Source organism: Aotus nancymaae, unplaced genomic scaffold, assembly GCF_030222135.1.
Source record: "Aotus nancymaae isolate 86718 unplaced genomic scaffold, 86718_ANA_hifiasm-v0.15.2.pri h1tg000041l, whole genome shotgun sequence".
Classification (NCBI taxonomy): domain Eukaryota; kingdom Metazoa; phylum Chordata; class Mammalia; order Primates; family Aotidae; genus Aotus; species Aotus nancymaae.
In genome coordinates, this window is record NW_026988455.1 from 21,612,293 (window position 1) to 21,634,104 (window position 21,812).

The window sequence follows — 21,812 nt, forward strand, 5'->3', positions numbered from 1 at the left end:
GCCGGGCGCGGTGGCTCACACCTGTAATCCCAGCACTTTGGGAGGCCAAGGCGAGTGGATCACAAGGTCAAGAGATCGAGACCATCCTGGTCAACATGGTGAAACCCTGTCTCTACTAAAAATACAAAAAATTAGCTGGGCATGGTGGTGTGTGCCTGTAATCCCAGCTACTCAGGAGGCTGAGGCAGGAGAATTGCTTGAACCCAGGAGGCGGAGGTTGCGGTGAGCCGAGATCGCGCCATTGCACTCCAGCCTGGGTAACAAAAGCGAAACTCCGTCTCAAAAAAAAAAAAAACTGTGGTCACAAGCCCAGCACTTGGGAAGCTGAGGTGGGAGGATAACTTGAGGCCAGGAGTTTGAGACTAGACTGGGCAAAAAAGTGTTTTTTTAATTAGCTCGGTGTGTTGGCATGCACCTGTAGTCCTAGCTGCTTGGGAGGCTGAGGCAGGAGGATTGCTTGAGCTCAGGAGGTCGAGGCTGTGGTGAGTTATGATCATACCACAGCACTCCAGTTTGGGCAACAGAGCAAGATCCTGTCCCCCAATTTTTTTTTAAATAAAAACTTTGGTCAAATTCTACCTCTTTCGTAAAGTGACTCTGCCTCTGCTTCAATGGAAAGTGGGTCTCCTCTCCTTCAAGCTCCGGTACATGGTCTGGTCTTTCCAGTGACAGTTCCCACACTGTGACAGTATTTGAGTTACACTTTTAACCCACCATCCCCATCTTCCATTAACCTCTAAGGGCCTGGCTTAGTTTCTGGCCTCTCCTAAGTAGTTAGTAAATGTGTATTAAGTGAGGCAGTGAGTGAATGAGTGCCAAGTCTTGAGCAGGCATGGGAAATCACTCAACTGTTCAAGGAATGCCTGGCACCCAGTAGGTACTCCCCAAATGGAAGAATAATGAATTCCAATCCCCTTCCGCCTCTGTTATTCTTTCTTATAAATGTAGGTGCTCACTTGTTCAACTGAATAGGATACTGGCAGCATAACAAGATTTATTATGTATATGCAATTAATGTGGACACACACACACACACACACACACACACGCACAAGTATTTGGTTGATGATACCATTTTTCTGACGTATGTTGATTCTTTTATTGGGTTAATAATAATAATAGCGAATGCTTGCTAATATATCAGGCACTTTCCTAATCAGTTGATAAATACTAATTTTATGCTCAGAACAAGTTGAGATTGGTACTATAACTACAAATGGTTGTCAAAAGCAGAAAGTGAGGCACACAGCAGATGAGGGAAGTAAGTTGCCTATAGCCATGGAGTTCCTCAGTGTTAGTGCTAAGATGCAGACACAGGCCTCTGGATCTGGGTCTTCAGCACTGGGCTCTACTACCTGCAATTCCTGGTGACTGCCCAAGAGCTGGCTCTATTATCATTCTGCCAGTAAGTGGACTCACAAAATCCTCCACAGTTGTGCATGCATTGCCTGAGAGCAGCATCACACAGCAGCAGTTGAACACACAGTGGCAGCTGAATGTTGAGCACTTCTGAAAGTTTCTCAGAAGACCAGAAATGTGGTCAAGTACCCAATTTCCGGACTTCTTAAGTGCATTTACCAAACTGATACCATTCGCTTTAATCTCCTGCTGAAATAAACCACACCTCCAGAAGACAACTTTTGCCTCTTAAGTGACAAAAGTTGGTGGTCAACTCAACGATGTTTTCTCCTGTCTATGTTACAATTAGGCAAAGGGAAGGTTATGAATGAGCCAGTGCTTACCATAGCTGCTTTGCTGCAAATGCCACATTTGCAGGTTTCCTTTCCTGCAATATATGCTGGTGTCACATTAGTCAACCCATGTTAGTGAGAGAAGGAACGCGGCCGAGCATCTGGTCAGTTCCCTCAGGTTTCACATGAAGGAATGGACATTCAGAGAGGTGAAATAATTCCCTTCGTGAGTGTGGGGTGCAGAATGAACTAGAATCCCAGCTTCTGAGCTGCAGCTGTGTAGTTCTTTCCAGTAAACTATCCTGTGTATGACCTCACAGAAATGTTTAGATAAGCTTCACTTCGTTGATTTGAACTGGATTGCAATGTGGACCTGTCATGTCTTATTCCTGGTGAAATGATTTTTGTTAGAACACATTTCACAATTTTCTATTTCATACACTCATAGCCCTGCTAGCTGTGTCCCAGTTGCTGGCTGAGAGTTGCCACAACGCTTGCTCCATTGCCAAGATTTTGCAATGAACACGATTAGCTGCTCCCACAGTCTTGACCATTTTTAGTGTATTCTCCTGCTTCCTACCCACCTTTTTTTTGTTAATGTCCCTTATTTTGGCACCCTTACTCACATATACCATTTAATCTGAATGAATAAAAATGCTTACTGAAATGTGTGCCATCTGTGGTGGCTGAATTTAAAGACATGTTTTGGTTTTTGTAATAGTGTACTTGCAACATTTTCTCTTCTTTGCAAAATCACCTCTTTCTGGTCTTTTCCTGGGTCTTTTGGAAATGCTTTTAAATGTATTCAGACCATCAGCTGCTTTTGTCTGGGGAAATCATGTCGTTGGTGTAGAGATCTAATTTCTTTCTTAGCTTGAGCAAGAGCTGTTTAATAGGAAACATTTTGGCTTCCCATACTTTAAAGCCATCGCTTCTACAGGGAATGTTATTTGACCATCTTCTATTGCCCAATTTCCCACAAAAGCTAGTTTTTGAAAAAGAAGGCCAAGCATGTTAATGGAACTCCTGCTAATGGAGCCACGTGGCAAAGCTGGGGGACTGAGAGGCAGAGGCTGGAAGAGAGTGTGGAAATCTTAAAAACTGCAATGACTCGGTTGTGGCTGGGATAGGTAGGTGGCAAGAGCAAAGAGAAAAAGTGGACATTTGGTGGAATAAAGGAATCCCAGGGAGTAATGAGGATCTGAATGACTGTAGAAGGCCAAAGAAAAAAATTAAGAATGAATCGAGTAAATCAAGATAAAGAAATACAAAAAAGAAAAAAGGATAAAGGTCAACAAAGGTAAAAAAATTACAAGAAAAGGCAAAACGGAAGAGGAAGACAGAGGTTAAAGAATAGAAATGGCAAGAAGAGCAGAAATAAAAGTGCATGAGTGAAGGAAAGTAATATCATTCCAGGGAGTTTCTGCCTCAACAGTCAATAACAGTACGTCAAAGCCAAAATCCCAGCATAAAGCACACAGTGATGGGCGTGGGGAGGAGAACCTCACCAACGCTGCCATGCTAGCTCACATCTTAAAACCTCGACCTGAAAACAAGAGAGGCCTGGTGCTGTGACTCATGCCTGTAATTCCAGCACAAGGAATTGCTTGCGCCCTAGAGTTTGAGACCAGCCTGGGCAACACAGAGAGACATCGACTCTTAAAAAAAAAATTAAAATATTAGCCAGGCATGGTGGTGTGTACCTGCAGTCCCAGCTACTTGGGAGACTGAGGTTGGAGGGTTGCTTGAGCCCAGAGGGTCAAGGTTGCAATGAGCTGTGATCACACCACTGCACTACAGTGTGGGCAACAGAGCAAGACCCTGTCTCAAAAAAATAAAAACAAAAAAACAAAAACAAAAAACTATAAGCTATGGATTCCTAGAAAATGAACTTCTGTTCCTGAAGCTTAATTAAAAGACATAAGATGGTCTATAAACATACTACAGTGGAAAGAAAATGATCCCAGCACATAGGGGCCCTGATGCAGGCTGCCGGCCACCAGACCAGACAGGAGGTCACCAAAGGGCTTTTAGTTACTGAAATTTTTCTACAAAGAAATCCAGAAGCCTAATGCACAAATTGGAGACGCCCAATATGATTGCCAGGTAGGCAGCCTGCCTTTAAGCCGCTGAGTCCCCCCACTCCCCGTTCCACCTCCTGTTCCCGGGATATCTTTGTAGAACTCCTCTGTGAGAGGACTCAGACTGTCCAGCTTCTGGGTAGGTAAGTCCTGCAGCCTTTTATTTTTTATTTTTTTGAGACGGAGTCTCACTCCGTCACCCAGGCTGGAGTGCAATGGCGCGATCTCGGCTCGCTGCAACCTCCGCCTCCCAGGTTCAAGCGATTATCTTGCCTCAGCCTCCTGAGTAGCTGGGACTACAGGCGCGTGCCACCGCGCCCAGCTAATTTCTGTATTTTTAGTAGAGACGGGGTTTCAACATCTTGGCCAGGCTGGTCTTGAATTCCTGACCTCGTGATCCACCCACCTCGGCCTCCCAAAGTTCTGGGATTACAGGCGTGAGCCACTGTGCCCGGCCTTAGTCTTCTATTTTTTAATCAATTGCTTGCCTAAACTGAAAATCAGGATATTTTACAAAAAAAAAAAGTCAACTTCCTTTTGAATAACTGGAGCTGTGGGCTCCTGGAAACAGCAACTGATGAGAGCTGAAAAACAGTCTTCTTCAATAAGTCACTTTCTTTTTGCCACAGTCCACAAGTGGCTAACGTCCTGAACTCTCATTACCTATCTGACTTTACAGTTACTCCTGCCCAGTGAGGTCCACTGGAAAATTCCTGGGACATATACGGCCTCTTAGGGATGTTCCAGCTCAAAACATTCTGCAGCTGCAGAAAAATTATTACTATATTAAATTGTTACTAAACTACAAATTGCTAGTAAATTCCCATTTCAATAAGGAGAAGTCACTGTTTCAGTCATTCTGTTCTCAAGCTGTAGCTCTTATATTTGCTTAGTCAGAAACCATGTTGGCAGTGTAATAAAATGACTAAGAGTGTGGTTGACTGTCTTCTGCTGGTAGTTCTCATCCCTGTCCCAGCCACCTCCTCCCTTGCCCCTGCCCTCAATCCACCCCCAGCACTGAGAGGTTGCTGAAAGCAAGAACCCCTCCCTCCTCCTCCTGAGAACCTCACAGCCCAGCTTCACAATCAGGCATATGCAGATGTTTTCCTAGAGGCCTCCATACCCTGGTTAATTTGTTTCAGATATCTTAGGTTTTATGCTCCATTTACTTGGGTTAATCTGCAAATACTTATCTACTCTGTGAATGTTCTAGTACATAATATTAGATGCATCATCACTTGGGCCCTAGGGACGGATCCTTTATCCTATTGTTTAGTGGTTTCCTAATCACCAGGAGGAGCTAAAGAGTTGTTTTCTAAGCTGGTATCTCTGATACCTTTGACACTTCCTCTGATTTTCAAGTTAGATGGTAACAATGAATGGTGCACAAATGTAATGCATACACAATCTAAATACTCCAAGTAACTACAGGAGCATCAGATTTCAAAATTCAGCATAAAAAATAAGTTTCCAGGTTCAGAGAATTCCTCCACCATCACTGTCTGAGGTGGCTCCAGGCACGTTCTTTACCTATCTCAAAGGTGAAGTTGTCGTTAAAGAAAGACATTTACTAACCATTCTACAACAGCTTTGAAATTCCATGAAATTATTCAAAATGCAGAACAAGGTGAGAACACGTGAAGGGGAGGGTAGATTATGCAGGGCAGCTCTGGATTTTTAGACACTAGCTACATTTCCGACCCCGAAAAGGCAACTGATTTATGGACATGATTTTGGTTTCATCTAAGGGAGGTTTTCAAAGCTATAAATAGGCATTGTAAGGTTTTGGCAAAAAAGGAAAGTATCCGTAAATCTGAGAAAAGTGGCCAGGCGCAGTGGCATGCACCTGTAATCCGACTACCAGGGAGGCTGTGGCAGGATGATCCTTTGAGCCCAGGAGTTCCAGGCCAGTCTGGACAACATAGTAAGACCCTCATCTTAAATATTATATATGTATGAGAAAAGTGGAAATTATAAACTAAAATCAGGATTTGTTCTCATGAAAGTAGTCAAGTTTGTAAAAGGTGTAGTCGGGAGGATGTGGTTCTTGCATTCGCCAGCCAGGCAAGGTGGTGTCCGGGAACAGGCTAAGCCAATATCGTCTGTCTGAGTTTTCACAGCCTTGTCAGTAGAGCTGTACTACCAGATAAGTTACGAACAAAGAGTGAGTTCAAAACCACAACACTGCCCTGGGAGGCTTTCCAAAAACCCAACTGATAGGTGACAAATATTTTAAAAATAAGACTCGGGTGCTTATATTAACTGCGCGAGAATCGCAAAGGTAGAAGAGACAAACTTGGCGAGTAGATCTGCTGCTCATGGCGGACACTAGGGATGGTACCTGGGCGTTCACTCTGCTCTTCTCTTTACTTTGGTGTTTGCTTTTTTAAAAACAAAGGAGGAAAAAGAAGTGGAAAGTCGTGGAGGCACTCGTCCCAGCCCCCACGTAGTTCAAGTGGCGCAGGAGGGAGCTGGCTGGAGGAGGTCCTGCCCACCTGCCACACTCCGTATTTGGGCAAGCCTGTGAGTCACTGTCGGGAACATGGTTCCCTTCGCCAAGGCCAGCGATGCAGGGAGTGTGCCGCGTGCCTCGACGGTCTAGCGCAGTGACTTAAGAAGTCGCAGCTAGGTGTTCTTTTTCCCATTTTTTTTTTTTTTTTTAACATCTCTTCCGTAGCCCGGGAATTTGGGAGAGAAGATGACCGCATCCAGTTAGAGGCAGAAATGACACTAAACAGCAATTAGCTCAAGATCACAGGAAGAGATCCCGCGCGGTCATCTCAAGCCCCAATACCCAACGCCAGTGGGCGTCCCAGCCCGGCGCACCGGAGCGCCGACCTTCACATCCTCGCAGGAACGCCGCACCCTCGTGGTGCCGGGGGTGGTGGGGATGGGGGGCAGATGGACCTCGACGAGCCTCGTTTCCCAGGCATGTTACGCAACAACTTTGCAGCCGTCATCTTCGCCCTAATTGTGCAGGGGGCGGTGTTTGCGCGTGGAGCTTTCCCTCCTGGCTCCGGGCCGTCGCGGCTCTCGAGAGGCGCCGGGGCACTTTAATCGCTGCCTCTGCCGCGCAGCCCTGCGCAGCTGCCTCGCCGGGCCAACCTATTCCCCGCCGCAGCGCGCCCCGAGCGTTGGCAGCTTGCCAGCCGCCACCCCCCGCCTTCCCTCCTGCCCACCCCAAGGTAGAGGGCTCCTCTCGGGAGTGTGCGGGGAAGGGGAGGCCGAGGTCCCTGCCACGCCCAGGTAGCCGCAGCCCGCGGTGCTCGGTCGGCAACAGGTAGCCGGACCGGCTGTGGCTCTCGGGAAGACAAAAAGCGTCTCTGCGAGCGAGTGAGGGTCGCGGGATGCGCAGAGCCACCGCGGCGACCCGGAGCGTGAAGGAAGCCAAGAGCGGACGGGGCGGTGAGGCTGGGGGCTCCCGGGCTCCTCTGCAGCCTCTCTCCGGTCGTGTGGGCCGCGCGGGCCGTTGCGCAATCGTCGTTACGCGGGGCATGGGGCGCCGGCCCTCGCGGGCACTCGGACAGCGGTGGCCGCGACCGGGAAGGAACGCGAGCTGGTAGTGGCGCCGCCGCGGTAGGGAGCGGAGGGCGGGGACGCAGGGGCGGGGCCGCGGAAAGCCCGCCCCGGTCCGCCCCTGCCGCCGCGGCCATTGGCGGCGGTCCGGGGGCGGGTGCCGGCTCGGCGATTGGGGCCGCGGCCGCCAGTCACGCGGGGCTGGCGGGCGGCGACGTAGCGCGGCGCTCGGAACTGACCTACTAACACACATCTCTCGGCGCGGCCACGGCGCCCGCGGACCAGGCGCGCCCGCCCGCCTCCCGCGCCGCGCCCTCGCCGCCGCCTGCCTCCCGCCGCGGCCTCGGAGGCCCGGCCCGGCCCGAGCCCCGAGCGCCGCCGGCCCGGCTCCGGGCCGCCCCTTTCTTTCTCCTCGCCGGCCCGAGAGCAGGAACACGGTAAGCGCTCCGCCCACCGCCGGCCGGGGGCCCGGCGACCGCTCCCCGGGCGCGCTGCGGGCGGGCGGGCGGGTGGGCGCGGGGTGCGGGCCGCGCTATGTGCGGGGTCGGGCTGTAAGCTGCGCTCGCCAACGGCGGGGAGTGTGCGCGGGGCATTCATTACATAAACTTTTGCTGCCCTGTCAGGATGGGACTCGCCACCTTAAGGTGGCTGCTTTGATTGCAGCGCCCTCGCGCCGGCACGTAGTCCTGGCTGGTTTGCGCTCTCCCCCCGCTGCTGTTGCATAATGTCTCCTGATTTCAGGAAAATTGATGTTTTGGTGGAGAAGAGCGCCAGGGAGGCTAAGCCCTCTCCGAGCGGGAAGATGCTTTTTCCTCTCTAGTGTCTTTCTTTTCTCCTTCCTTCTCTGGGGCCGGCGGCGTAGAGGGGGGAGAGGAGTGGGTTGAGGAATGGGGAATAGTCTTGATTTGCTTGGTGAGGAAAAGGGTTGGTAGCGTGAACAGTGACGGCATTCGGAGAATGCCTGCGCGGCGTTTGTTTGTGTCAGGGGCTGTGTCTGCACAGACGTTTTCCACCCTGTTTGTCGTCAGCGTGTTTTACAAGCCCTCGGGAAGGTTGTGGGATTTGTCCTTTCATACATTGCATAATCTGCCCACGGTGAAATGTTGGCAAGGATTGCGGGCTGATGTGGGAATATGCTCGTATGTGTGGAATGATTTGGTAATTGAGGCGCAGCGTTGGATATTAGATCGTTATTTACGTCTGTATTACGTCCCAAATAAACAGGTTTCAAAACGATACCACAAAACCTAAAAGCAAGAATTCCTCGGGTTGAATTCTGATCTTGGATACTACTAGGGTTCGCCCTTTCAATGTTCTCAGCTGTTATTTTTAAATCTAGGACGAACCATTGTGACGTTTACCTCCCCACTTTCCTAATTTTAATGCATTCCATTCGATCAGCCCTTTTTCTCACCTTATTGTCATCGCTTTTTCAAACACGACAAGACAGATCACATAATAGTTTCCTGGAAATGTTGCATTATGTAACTGCCGAATTTGCTGGCAGTGAGCATAGAGAGAGGGAGCTAATTACGTGATTTTATAATCTTGCTACAAAGAAAGTAGGACAGTCTCAGCCTTTAAGAATGTCACTATAACAGTTTTTTTTTTTCCTTAAGGATATTTTGAACAGGAAAGTAGACAACCGGGTAAGCATGGAGTTTGCTCATGCTGCCGAATGTGTGTCTTTTGCCCTAAATGAAACGCGCGTTCTTCTAAATTTAGCCCTATCACATTTTAACAATTGTGGCCTCGCAGTGCTATTTCTGGTGTTTTCTCTAGGGCTGTGTGCAAATACAAGTTCAAGGCCATTTGCTGTAGTTTTAACTCCACGCCTTCGGAGACCTTTGATAAGATTGTATTTTTAGGAAGGCATTTCGCGGCGCCCGGTGATTTGCTGGATGCTGGCTCCCATTTATGTTTTTAAAGGACACTTTAGGAAACTGCTGTTCTCTGAGAACAGCAGGGAATGGCCAAGTGTCATCTTCTGTTCTTGGCTTTTGTAAATAACAACAGTAAATGAGGTCAGAAGTATTTATTTACCCTCAGAACAGATATGACCTATGGGAAACAGATATAGGTTAGTAGATTGTGTTTTTGTCTGGATACCCTAGTTTTACTCATGTGAAGATGTATGAATATGTAATTTGCCCAAATATTAAATTTCTTCCTGGACTGTTACATAGTGATGTGTGAATATAGGTGTATAATGGTATGTATATGAACAGATTCCCCCCCCAACGAAACATTTAAATTAAGTGCAGGGTTTTTTTGGGGGTGGGTGGTGGGTGGACATCTCTGGAACTGAGTATTTTACTCCAAATAATTGCAGTCGCTTTCTAAGCAGCTAGTTGCTCTAGGCCCCCAGCTTCGGACCCCGACCTACTTTGCGAGCTCGGGTGGGAGTCCCGGGCCTGTAGGGACCGCGTGGCGCCACCTTCCGATCGCGACCTCCAGTGGCGCGTCCGTGCGGCCCCCAGTGCGCCGCTCCCCCACCTGCGGGCCGGTGGGGTCTGCGGAAAGCCGGGACTGGGGGCGGGTCTGGTAGTGGCGGGCAGGGACCTTGGGTCGGGACAGAGAAGCGCCTCCAGGCGGTAGTTGGACTGGGGCTGCTCGGTGGCCTGCGCTCCTCCTCCCTGCCCCCTCCCCACATTCCTTTGTTCTGGCGCGGGGGGTCCTCGCGGCGCCGAGGCCCCGCTGCGCCGCCCACCCGGAGGGAGGAGGGTCTCTGAGAGGCGCCGCGTGGGGGCGCGGCCCGCTAGGGACCGGCCGGGGCCGGCGTGCGGGTGCGCTCTGGGTTCGCCCGGGCAACGGGAGCCGGGGAGCCGGGGAGCCAGGGAGCCGGGGACCCTGGCACTCGCACAGAGAGGAAAGGGGCAGCCCGGGCGACCCGGAGCGCCTGCGTCTCGGCGACCCTCCCTCCTATGGGGCAAATCTAGGGGCCTTGACTCCGCGCCTGTTTTGCGGTGAGGTTCTGAAACCTGCAGACACCTTTGTTCCAGGAGTCTTCATTGTATTTCTGAGCCAAGCGTGTCTCCGTTCTTGAAGTGAAAAAGACCTTAAGAAAACCTCCAAAGGTCCACCGACCACAAAAATTGGTGGTGGGGGCTCTCCAGTATTGATAGTGATTAAAAGGAAGGCCTCAGCTTGACTTTGGCCAGTTGAGTTTAGCCGATGTTTTTTTTTTTTTACCTTTAATTTATGTGGTCAAAGGCTAAAGTAGAGAGAACACTGATCTCCAGAGTTCAAAATAAAATCAAAACGCCCAAATAGACGCAGCTGTCCTACTGTAAAACTACAGTCCTTCATCCTGGCATAAAGACTTTCAAGATTGCACCCACGCAGTAATTCACGGTGAATTCATGGAGACATCACAGATGTTCTCCTGAAGCATGTCAACGCAATCTGCTCTTTGTTGAAAACTGACCGAAAACTTGGCTTCTGTGGGATCATATCCTACACCCCATCCCTAGTCAGTTTCCCTCGTTATAGGCTTTCAGTAGTTAGAGAATAGACTTTGGTGATGTACAGATCCTAAGAGCGCAGGCCCTAGGCTCACAAGAACCCTGGGTCCCAGGCCCCGGCTTGTTATCTTCCTCCACTGTCCTGATTTCCATCACTCTTCAGGGTAAACTGAGGGAATAAAACCTGTTGAACTAGTTGGTTGTGAGGAGTTCAATAAATGTTTCCTGTATAATTGACCAGGAACCAGAATCTTTATGTGTGTGTGTCAGTACCTTCATTTTTCTCTGTGTAAATCTCTGCAGTAAAAGTAAGGATTAATGTTGGAATTAAGTCCATAAGATCTTTCTTGAGATACTTTCTTTGTTCTAATAATTTTTTTTTTTTTTTCTGAAAACTTTGCCATTGTGTTCAATGTTGATTTCAGTTTGAGGGGAATTCCTGACAAGATTGCAGAAACTCAAACTTCCCAAATCATTGGGTTAATGTTTTGGGGAGCTGTTTGAAGGAATAGAAAGATGACTCGATTATAATAGCAGGAATGAAGTGAGAAGTGCCAAATATTTATAGTTCAGCTTTTTCCAATTTCCTTACACATTCTGTGACTCATCTTCTGTAGCCTAGATGATTTCTGTATCTAAAACTTCGTGGTCTGAGATCAGCATTGGACGATGAGACCCCACAGATCAACTGTCTTGTAGGGGGTGTATGTAGCCTGAAAATTAAGGCCAGTCCTGTGAAACTCTTGATGTTTGACCCTTTTGACTAACAGAAGAAAATTTCATTTGGCACTTGCAACATAGGTCAGTGCTTCGGTAAGAGTCATGAGCAGCGAAAACAGCCTGGAACTGATAGGCATCGTGGCCTTTTGATACTGATCATTCTTCAGAAAAGAGATTAACAGTTAGTATTTACTAAACACTTACTCTGCATGTGCCAGGCACAGTGTGGAGGGGCTCTGTTATCACCCACGTTTCATAGATGAGGAAGTGGAAACTCGGAGAAATGAATTAGCAGCCCAGGTCGCAGAGCCTGAAAACTAGATGGGGAAATTTGCACCTCGACAAAGTTGAAACAATTTCCTTTTCTGTGTTAAAGGCTTATCTTTGTGCAGTGCAGTTATAACATCACTGTGATGCAATAGCCTGAAAATGAAGGCCCTTTGTGAGAGGCCTTTCGGGCGTTGAGCAATGTGCCTGACTCACCAGCTGAGTGGATTTTTCTAGTTGACCTTGCCTTGGTCATTAGAGTCAATTTTGAGATGTAAATGCGATTGCAGCATGGAATGGAAAAGGTGCAGTCATGTTGCCTAGGTTTTATTTTTACCCAAGTTAAGCTCATATACTTCATGATTTCCATTGTAATCCAGATGGCATTGATGCTGTTAAAGTTGTTTATTTTTCATTTGTATTGAGGAATGAGAGCACACTTGGGATTCAATTCAAATTATAACAGAAACAATGTAATTGAAATTTCCTTTAATATTCATTTCTTGTTTTTGTAAGGTATGCCTGTATTTCACAGGGTTTAACACATTGTTTGATATCCTGTTATTTTTCTAAATTATATTTGAGTTGATTTCTATCCAGGTTGGACTTGTATGAGAATGTCGAAAGACGTTGACCTTTGAGCACAGACATTACATAAGAATTTTTCAGTTTCAAAATGAATTTTTATTACTATCACCCCCAGTTATCGTTCACATTTCTTTGCAAGTAACTTTAGTTAAAAAACAAAACAAAACAAACAAACAAAAAACACCCAAAACTGTTTCTCGTGTGGCTTTAATAAAAGACATAAGCTTGTTTTTATGATCAGAAAGTTTACTAGAGATTTACTAGATGCCATTTGTTATTAATCTGTGCTTTGAGGACTCAGTTTCATAGGAATCAGAATAATGTTTATAAGCCTTTTAATTATCAGAACATGATGTCTTTTATTAATTAGCTTTTTAGGGGTCTTAAACTATAATTAACTGGCCTTCAAATAAACATTAAAAATAAGCATTTAAAAATCCACTGTATCCATAAAGTAGAAAATGACATTTATAAGCATCCACTGACTGGAAAAGTGAAAGAAATTAAAAAGCCAAGTGAGGCAAGTTGGGATGATTCTACATTATCATTAGAAACTTTCAAGAACTCTCTCGACCTGACTGCCCCCTACTCACCATTTTTGCCATCATTACACCATGTTGCATGTATTACTTACCCACTGGAGAATTTCCTACAACTGGGTTACTTTCTGATTGTTAGTGTCCTTTGAAGATTTCAGATGAGTGCTAGACTGATCAATTACTTTTTCAGAAGTTTTGAGAATATTAATGGTCCCCATTTTTTGAGTTTCTATAGATTTTTTTAAAATTATTACTGTTCTGTTTTCCCCCCACATTACTCCCCATCTTTAGTGAGAGCTGTTCTTATTTCTCAAGCCATGCAGTTAATCATTTGATCGTGCTAGTGTGTATGTGCTTACTCTATGCAGGCTTCAGAATAATTTAATTGTGTATTAGGTTACCAACACTGACCACCTCTTAAAGAAGAAATGTTAAGTTATACTATTTCATATTTCAATTACTTAAATTACATCAGTGATGTAATAAAAGGCAATGTTGTCATATTTATTAAATTTAAATTTAATTTTCAACTAGTCCTTTGTTGAACTTGAAATATTTTCATTTATCATAAACTGGATCAGGCTTTGACACATTTATTTACAGAGGCACCCAAATAGAAAAAGTAGGTCAATTTGTTGCTATGACAGAGTAGATCCTGGCAGTGTGCGAGTGTGTGTGTGTGTGTGTGTGTGTGTGTGTGTGTGTTGCCTGTCTTGATCAAGTATACATTTCTTACTTTGGGGTAAGCTGCTTCTTGGGAACAGAGTGGCCCTTAGAGAGGTTTAACATAGTTTTCTAAATTTAAAAATCCTTTTCTTTTTCAATGGGATTGGAAAATTCTCTTGCAACTTCAGTGTTTTCTGACTTTTTTCACTCCCCATGTCCCTTGGGTTGTACACGTGTAGTGAATTATTTTCGTATTTCATCTCTGCTTTTAAATACTAGATTGTTTCTCATTCATGAAAAGAAGTAAAGCATTTCATTGACACAGACACTGTGAAATTTTACCCACAGGAAGAAAATGTAGGATTAATATGTTGCTAGTATTAATAGTTTAAAAGTATAAAGAGATGTGAATTGATTAATTGATTTTGTTTTGTCATAAAAATGACATTTGTCTCAAAAATAAGCAACTGCTGTCTTACTGGAGAGATGGCTTACAGTTTAACGAAACTTAGGTTTATCTTAAAGGTCATTTTTTTTCCTTTACTGTTATATATATTATACAACAGAGAGAAAACAATAGATTCAGAGAGTAGAGGGAAAATAAGATAATTCCATCATGTTTCCAAATCCTTGGGCATATCAAATAGTATTTCATCTTCTTTTGACAGAATTTTAAAATCAAAATATATATAGCAATTTGCAATAAAACTTACCCTTTAGAGATAATTAATAACAAAATGTTCTCAGTAGATGATTTTAATGTTTAAACTATTAGTAAGATTTTAGATGATTCAAACAAAACATGTTTATTCTTCTCTTTTGTAGAGTTTGGATTGTTAAACATTGTTTCTGTGAGAGATCAGGTAGAGACCAGGGACGATAATAAAGGTCTATCATAAACATAAGTAATGGGATGACTCCTCAAGGATAAATTTGGTCTAGAATTATTGTTATGAGGTTATATTCTTTTATAGAATTTTCTAAATCAAATCTTGTTCTTAATTACAAACAATATTTAGGTCATCTGACTTAAACTTTTAAAATCTTGGCATATGAAAAAGAATTCTTGCTTATAGAAATAGTTTGATGAACTATAAAAAAGCATTAATTAGTGATGGCTTCTTCAGAGTATGTATGGAAAAGTATGTCAACTGGTATGTAATAATACCTGCTCTTAAATTTCTCTTTTTCATTTGTGTTTTCAAGGAGAGTCATATCATCTAATGTGTATAATGAAGTTAATCATGCTGAATACACTAACATCATAGAATTGGCATGTAGTGTCAATTATTCACCAAAAAAGAAACTTAAGCAATGACGAATATACCACAACATTAGATGTTGATTTGAAACGATGATGCATAGATGAAGTAATTGTTAAATTAATCATAAGGGAAAATACTGAGGCTTGAAATAAATTTGTTAGGTTAGCATAAATCCTGAGGCTTTTTGAAGGCATCGTAAACTACTTTTGCATTTGCTTTAAGTTTATTGTTGAGGGGCATAAGGAGAACCCAGAGCCCATCTGTGTCCAACTGCTATGTGGTCTTGAGAAGGTTAGCCTATCTTCTAGCTGATTAAGCTGATAAATGAGAGGGTCAGAGAGACACTGCCCCAGCGCCCCCCTCCACCCTCCATGCTTCAAGTTGAAAATAGATTACACTCTTGGTTTTGTTAAAAAAAAAAAAAAAAAAAAAGATCATAGGTGACAGTGTCCACAGCTATCATATTTCTTTTTCTCTATTTAACATAATTAGAATTGGCAGGAGATTAAAATTTTAGCAGAGATACGAAAATTAATAAAATGTTATCTCAATTCATAAATAGTGTCAGGATCTGAAACAACTCTAGGGAGGATGGAGAAAAGTTCTAGATAGTATCTTTGCTGGCTTAAAGAAGTTAAGACAATATCTAAAAGAAGTTAAGATAGCATAGTGCCTTACTGCACCCAAAGTAACTTAGTAATGGGTGTGTATTACTCAGAAATGAAAGTGACACAGAAGAGAACTGTGTGTGAATGAGACTGCATTGCACAGATGCAGAATAACCTGGGAAAGTGTAGGAGAGAGTAAAGGAATTGGGCTGGAATATAAGCTTTGCCATTTAACCAGCTGTGTGACACTGGGCAAGTTACTTGACTTCTCTGAATCTTAGTTTTCTCATCTGAAAGTGAATGAAAGGAGGTCAGGCTCCCAGTGCCCGTTTTGTGTTAACTGTCTAATAAATGACACCTGTTATGATTGTTTTTGTTATAATCTCCATGACGAGAATAAAGCCTGCACCCCAGGCCCCTATCTCTGCAGCTCTGCACTCACACCTGGTTCCCCTCTGCTCACCTGTTTGTCTCCCACTCACACCTGAGTGCCTGGTGTCGGGAGCTTGGTTTTTTCCTCCCTCTTTATGCACCCCAGTCTCCCCTTGTGTCCAGTACACAGTAGGTGCTCCATATGTGTTGAATAAACCAATTAATGAATAAGAGAAACCCTCTCTTAATAAGTAAAATATCTTCTTTAGAATTCACATGACAACATTAAAAAGAAAGCATCAAAAAAGTTTTCTGGTTACACAACTGTCTTATATAAGGTATATGGGTGACTGTCAATCAGATGCTGAGCACCTAATATCTTCAGGTTTTTGCTGGAAGACTAAAAGTATGTTTTAATTTCCGCCCTGAAGTAATCGCAGTGTAGTTGGGCACAAAAGACAAACGTGGAAAGACACACAGTGCATATGATTGGGCCTCTCTATCATCCCGCAATGCTGATAAACTCTTCTGCACTGCAAGATTATTTGATACATGATATTACAGAAAATATCCTAAGTTAGTGTGGTGATTTGCCATTGAGTTGTAGAGATCATGAATGCAATACATACATATGAGAGAAGAATAATGACATGTCGTGAAATTCAGATAGGAAGATGATTAAAAACAAATGAAGTGGCTGGTCGCAGTGGCTCACGCCTGTAATCCCAGCACTTTGGGAGGCTGAGGCGGGTAGATTTTGAGGTCAGGCGTTCGAGACCAGCCTGGCCAACACAGTGAAACCCTGTCTCTACTAAAAATACAAAAAATTAGCAGAGCATGGTGGCTAGCACCTGTAATTCCAGCTACTCGGGAGGCTAAGGCACTTGAACCCAGGAGGCGGAGGCTGCAGTGAGCTGCGATCGTGTCACTGCACTCCAGCCTAGGCAACAGTGCAAGCCCCTGTCTCAAAAAAACAAACAAACAAAAAAAACAAATGAGGTTTTCTGTAGGTCTTAATGTACCTACAAAGTTGTAGAGATGATAAAGTAGACATTTAGTACTTACACACCTAGAAGACAAGTTAAAGAAATTTTAAGACACATGGGGCTATTTTAGTTCAATAGAAATAGGATTGTGAAGGCTGCTTCCCAACTGGGCCCCAACCTTGGAAAGGTCCTAGAAGTTTAGAAAGAGTAACTAAAACAGAGAGAATGGTGGGGCATTTCAAAAGCATTAGTGTAAAAACTAGTAAGTGAGGCAAAAAAAAGGAATCTGATTTTTTTTTTTTTTTTTTAAGAAGGAACACATAAGATAACACATGGAAGAGAAAGATTCTTAAGTGGAGAAAATACCCAGAATAATGGTCTGCAAGGGACCATATGATGTTTAAAAACTAAAAGTGGAAAAAAATAGTGGCTGAGAGTATGGTGGAGATTTGAAAGGCACCTTGGAAAAGGTCAATGCAATCGTCTTCTTTAACTGGGATATCTTCCTCTTTGCTTCCCCACTCACTTTACTTTAGCAGGGAGGACTTTGCTGAATGGCAGAGTACAGACTTCAACAGAGGAAATAATCCATTCAATATGTAGAGGAAAATGGGTTTTTATGTTAGAGGACGAAACCTAAATGGAAATTAGAGGAAATAGTATTGTTGGCTGGGCATAGTGGCTCATGCCTGTAATCCTAGCACTTTGGGAGGCCAAGGCAGACGAATCACCTGAGGTCAGGAGTTCAAGACCAGCCTGGCCAACATGGTAAAACCCCATCTCTACTAAAAATACAAAAATATTAGCCAGGCCTGGTGACGGGCACCTGTAATCCCAGCTACTCAGGAGGCTGAGGCGGGAGAATCACTTGAACCCGGGAGGCAGAGGCTGCAGTGAGCCGAGATTGTGCTACTGCACTCCAGCCTGGACAGCAGAGCAAGATTCTGTATCCAAAAAAAAGGAAATAGTAGTATTGCTTTACTAAATGATAAATGGAAAGATTCCTTCTCTGCAACATCACTGCTGTGACATATTCCTTGCCTTCATTTCCCATTAAAGTTCCATTATCAAAAAACAAACAGAAACTTGGTATTAATAATCACAAATTTCTCTGAGTTACAACTAGCTGTTCCATTTACTGTGTTGGCTGAATTTAATGGGCAAAAACATGGCATGAAACGTTATTCTTTATGATCCTGAAATTATTACATCATTCCTTTCATTCCCTCTGGAAAAGACAAAAGAAGCTGACAGGCTTTTCCAGTTGACAAAAGTAAACTTCACGTTATTAGTCGTGATGAAACTAGGCATAAGAAAGAGATAGTGACATTGTGTAAGAACATTACATCTTTTTCATATGGTAGGATAAAGTGCCACTATGTGCAGATCATGCCAATGGAACCATTGTCGTACCACGTCTACTTTTTGAAAAGTATTACCAACTGGAACATTAGGCAGAGAATCAGTGTCTAGAAACAGTTAGCTTCAAAAGCCCCCATGCAACAATTGCTATCTGAACATAACATGGATTTTATTATCTCCAGTCAAGGCAACTGTCAGGCCAAATTTGTACTGTAAGTGTTTCATCAGTGGAAGAGAAAACTAATGGATGATTCTATTTTTGAGTTGTTATATTTTGCTTGAAACTAATTAATATAACTGAAAGAACCTTTTTCTGTATCTATATTCTCTTGGTTTAAAATAATTTTGTTTCAAGACTGCACTGTACTTTTAAAAATTCCTTTGAATAGTAACTGTTTTTTAGTCCAAAGCTACTACATAACTGAAATCTGAAATCTATTTTGACAGAATTTTCAAGATCACAAAAAGTATTTTGGACACTTCAATCTTGAATGTTTGATAGAACAATTCAAAGGAATCAGAAAAAAGGAATTTCTAATCTCTTAAACTCAGATGCTTGTAAAGAGATGGCTTGATGGAGAAGATCCCTTTCATTTAGATGCAGTGAGTCACCTGGTAGGATTTGCTAGGATATAAGGCCCCCAGGCAGTCAGGGGTGTTGATGGGCAGGTTTATGTTCACATTAAGGTGCAGATTAAAACCAATAGCTCCATTGTTAGTGGGCTTTTACTTTAGTTTTTGTAGAAGAAATTTGTCTCCATTTACGTTTTATTCCATAGAGGAGTGCAGAACTTTTTTTACTGACGCTAAAGTTTACTTGGTAAATTCCCTTTTAAGAGGTGAGCATATTTGCTTGGCAGTGATATAAATATTAGGTAACATCATTTAGAAGCACCATGGTATGCATGTACTGTTTAGAAACCTACCAACCAGAGGCTATCTGTCATTTCCTTCCTGTAATTGCCCACACCCAACCCTTTCTCCATTTCTCCTCATTAAATACAGCCTTCCTCTATTTCTCCCTGGGCAGAGGTTATTTTATTTTATTTTTCCCTCACTTTCCTGGACCACATATTTTCTTACTGATAGGTCTCCTTAGGGATTTGCCCTTTACAGCTTTATACTTTAGGTATTTGGGAACTTATTTCCTTTTTGAGAATGCTAACTTGTTGAAAGAAAGAACTGTGACTGTGCCTCATCTGTGCTTGCGTGCCCTAAATGCTTAGCATATTTCCTTGTATATAATTTTTAATAAACATTTATCCAATGAATGACTGTTTTTTTTTTTTTTTTAATTCATGTATTGCAGATAACCAGGGAGACCCAACTTCATTCAGTAAGGAACCTGACGGATTTATCCCAGGCAATAGAACAAAAGGAAGAATATTGATGGATTTTCAACCACAGTTTTTAAACAGCTTGAGCATACGGGGAAATTAATTTGTTCTCCCACACACATATATAGGGTAAGGTTGTTTCTGATGCAGCTGAGAAAAATGCAGACCATCAAAAAGGAGCAGGCATCTCTTGATGCCAGTAGCAATGTGGACAAGATGATGGTCCTTAACTCTGCTTTAACGGAAGTGTCTGAAGACTCCACAACAGGTGAGGAGCTGCTTCTCAGTGAAGGAAGTGTGGGGAAAAACAAATCTTCTGCATGCAGGAGGAAACGGGAATTCATTCCCGATGAAAAGAAAGATGCTATGTATTGGGAAAAAAGGCGGAAAAATAATGAAGCTGCCAAAAGATCTCGTGAGAAGCGTCGACTGAATGACCTGGTTTTAGAGAACAAACTAATTGCACTGGGAGAAGAAAATGCCACTTTAAAAGCTGAGCTGCTTTCACTAAAATTAAAGTTTGGTTTAATTAGCTCCACAGCATATGCTCAAGAGATTCAGAAACTCAGTAATTCTACAGCTGTGTACTTTCAAGACTACCAGACTTCCAAATCCAGTGTGAGCTCATTTGTGGATGAGCACGAACCCTCGATGGTGGCAAGTAGTTGTATTTCTGTCATTAAACACTCTCCACAAAGCTCGCTGTCCGATGTTTCAGAAGTATCCTCAGTAGAACACACGCAGGAGAGCTCTGTGCAGGGAAGCTGCAGAAGTCCTGAAAACAAGTTCCAGATTATCAAGCAAGAGCCGATTGAATTAGAGAGCTACACAAGAGAGCCAAGAGATGACCGAGGCTCTTATACAGCATCCATCTATCAAAACTATATGGGGAATTCTTTTTCTGGGTATTCACACTCGCCCCCACTACTGCAAGTCAACCGATCCTCCAGCAACTCCCCGAGAACATCGGAAACCGACGACGGCGTGGTTGGAAAGTCATCCGATGGAGAAGATGAGCAACAGGTCCCCAAGGGCCCCATCCATTCTCCAGTTGAACTTAAGCACGTGCATACAACGGTGGTTAAAGTTCCAGAAGTGAATTCCTCTGCCTTGCCACACAAGCTCCGGATCAAAGCCAAAGCCATGCAGATCAAAGTAGAAGCCTTTGATAATGAATTTGAGACCACACAAAAACTTTCCTCACCTATTGACATGACATCTAAAAGACATTTCGAACTCGAAAAGCATAGTGCGCCAAGTATGGTACATTCTTCTCTTACTCCTTTCTCAGTGCAAGTGACTAACATTCAAGATTGGTCTCTCAAATCGGAGCACTGGCATCAAAAAGAACTGAGTGGCAAAACTCAGAATAGTTTCAAAACTGGAGTTGTTGAAATGAAAGACAGTGGCTACAAAGTTTCTGACCCAGAGAATTTGTATTTGAAGCAGGGGATAGCAAACTTATCTGCAGATGTTGTCTCACTTAAGAGACTTATAGCCACACAACCAATCTCTGCTTCAGACTCTGGGTAAATTACTACTGAGTAAGAGCTGGGCATTTAGAAAGATGTCATTTGCAATAGAGCAGTCCGTTTTGTATTATGCTGAATTTTCACTGGACCTGTGATGTCATTTCACTGTGATGTGCACATGTTGTCTGTTTGGTGTCTTTTTGTGCACAGATTATGATGAAATTAGATTGTGTTATCACTCTGCCTGTGTATAGTCAAATAGTCCATGCAAAGGCTGTATATATTGAACATTATTTTTGTTGTTCTATTATAAAGTGTGTAAGTTACCAGTTTCAATAAAGGATTGGTGACAAACACAGAACTCCTGCTCCATTGCATTTGATTTGATGGAAAAGAAAAATCAATTTAAGTTACAAAAATAAATATTAAGATATTTTATATAGGGGAGTTTTCTCCCCTGAATAAGAGAAAATTGAAATGCTAAGTTCAGCAAATAATTTGTTTTTCCAGGCTATCAGTTGGAAAACCATTTTTTTTTTTTCTTTTTTTGAGATGGAGTCTTGCTCTGTCGCCCAGGCTTTTGCTCTGTTGCCAGGCTGGAGTGCAGTGGCGTGATCTTTGCTCACTGCAACCTCTGCCTCTTGGGGTCAAGTGATTCTCCTGCCTCAGCCTCCCAAGTAGCTCGGATTACAGGCACGTGCCACCACGCCTGGCTAACTTTTTATAGTTTTAGTAGAGATGGGGTTTCACCATATTAGCCAGGGTGGTCTCCATCTCCTGACCTTGTGATCCGCCCGCCTCAGCCTCCCAAAGTGCTGGGATTACAGGCATGAGCCACCGCGCCCAGCCTGGAAAACCTTCCAAAGAGAAAGAAAAAA

The 21,812-nt window shown here is 43.7% G+C and overlaps 1 protein-coding gene across 2 annotated transcripts; it reads left to right on the top strand.

Moving 5' to 3' along the window:
- Positions 1-7,532: 7,532 nt before the first annotated feature.
- On the top strand, positions 7,533-21,295 carry NFIL3 (nuclear factor, interleukin 3 regulated). 2 transcript variants are annotated; one of them, XM_021674262.2, is made up of 2 exons: positions 7,533-7,725; positions 19,435-21,295. In XM_021674262.2, exon 2 carries the CDS (start codon positions 19,607-19,609, stop codon positions 20,993-20,995), a length of 1,389 nt encoding a protein of 462 aa, XP_021529937.1. In that variant the 5' UTR covers positions 7,533-7,725; positions 19,435-19,606; the 3' UTR covers positions 20,996-21,295. The 2 variants fall into 2 exon arrangements, with proteins under 2 accessions (XP_021529937.1, XP_064217649.1); XM_064361579.1 differs by lacking the exon at positions 7,533-7,725 and adding an exon at positions 17,694-18,728.
- Positions 21,296-21,812: the final 517 nt, after the last annotated feature.

What these genes read in the sequence shown, in the direction of transcription:
- NFIL3 (XM_021674262.2), top strand. Translation starts at nt 19,607, where the DNA reads ATGCAGCTGAGAAAAATGCAGACCATCAAAAAGGAGCAGGCATCTCTT.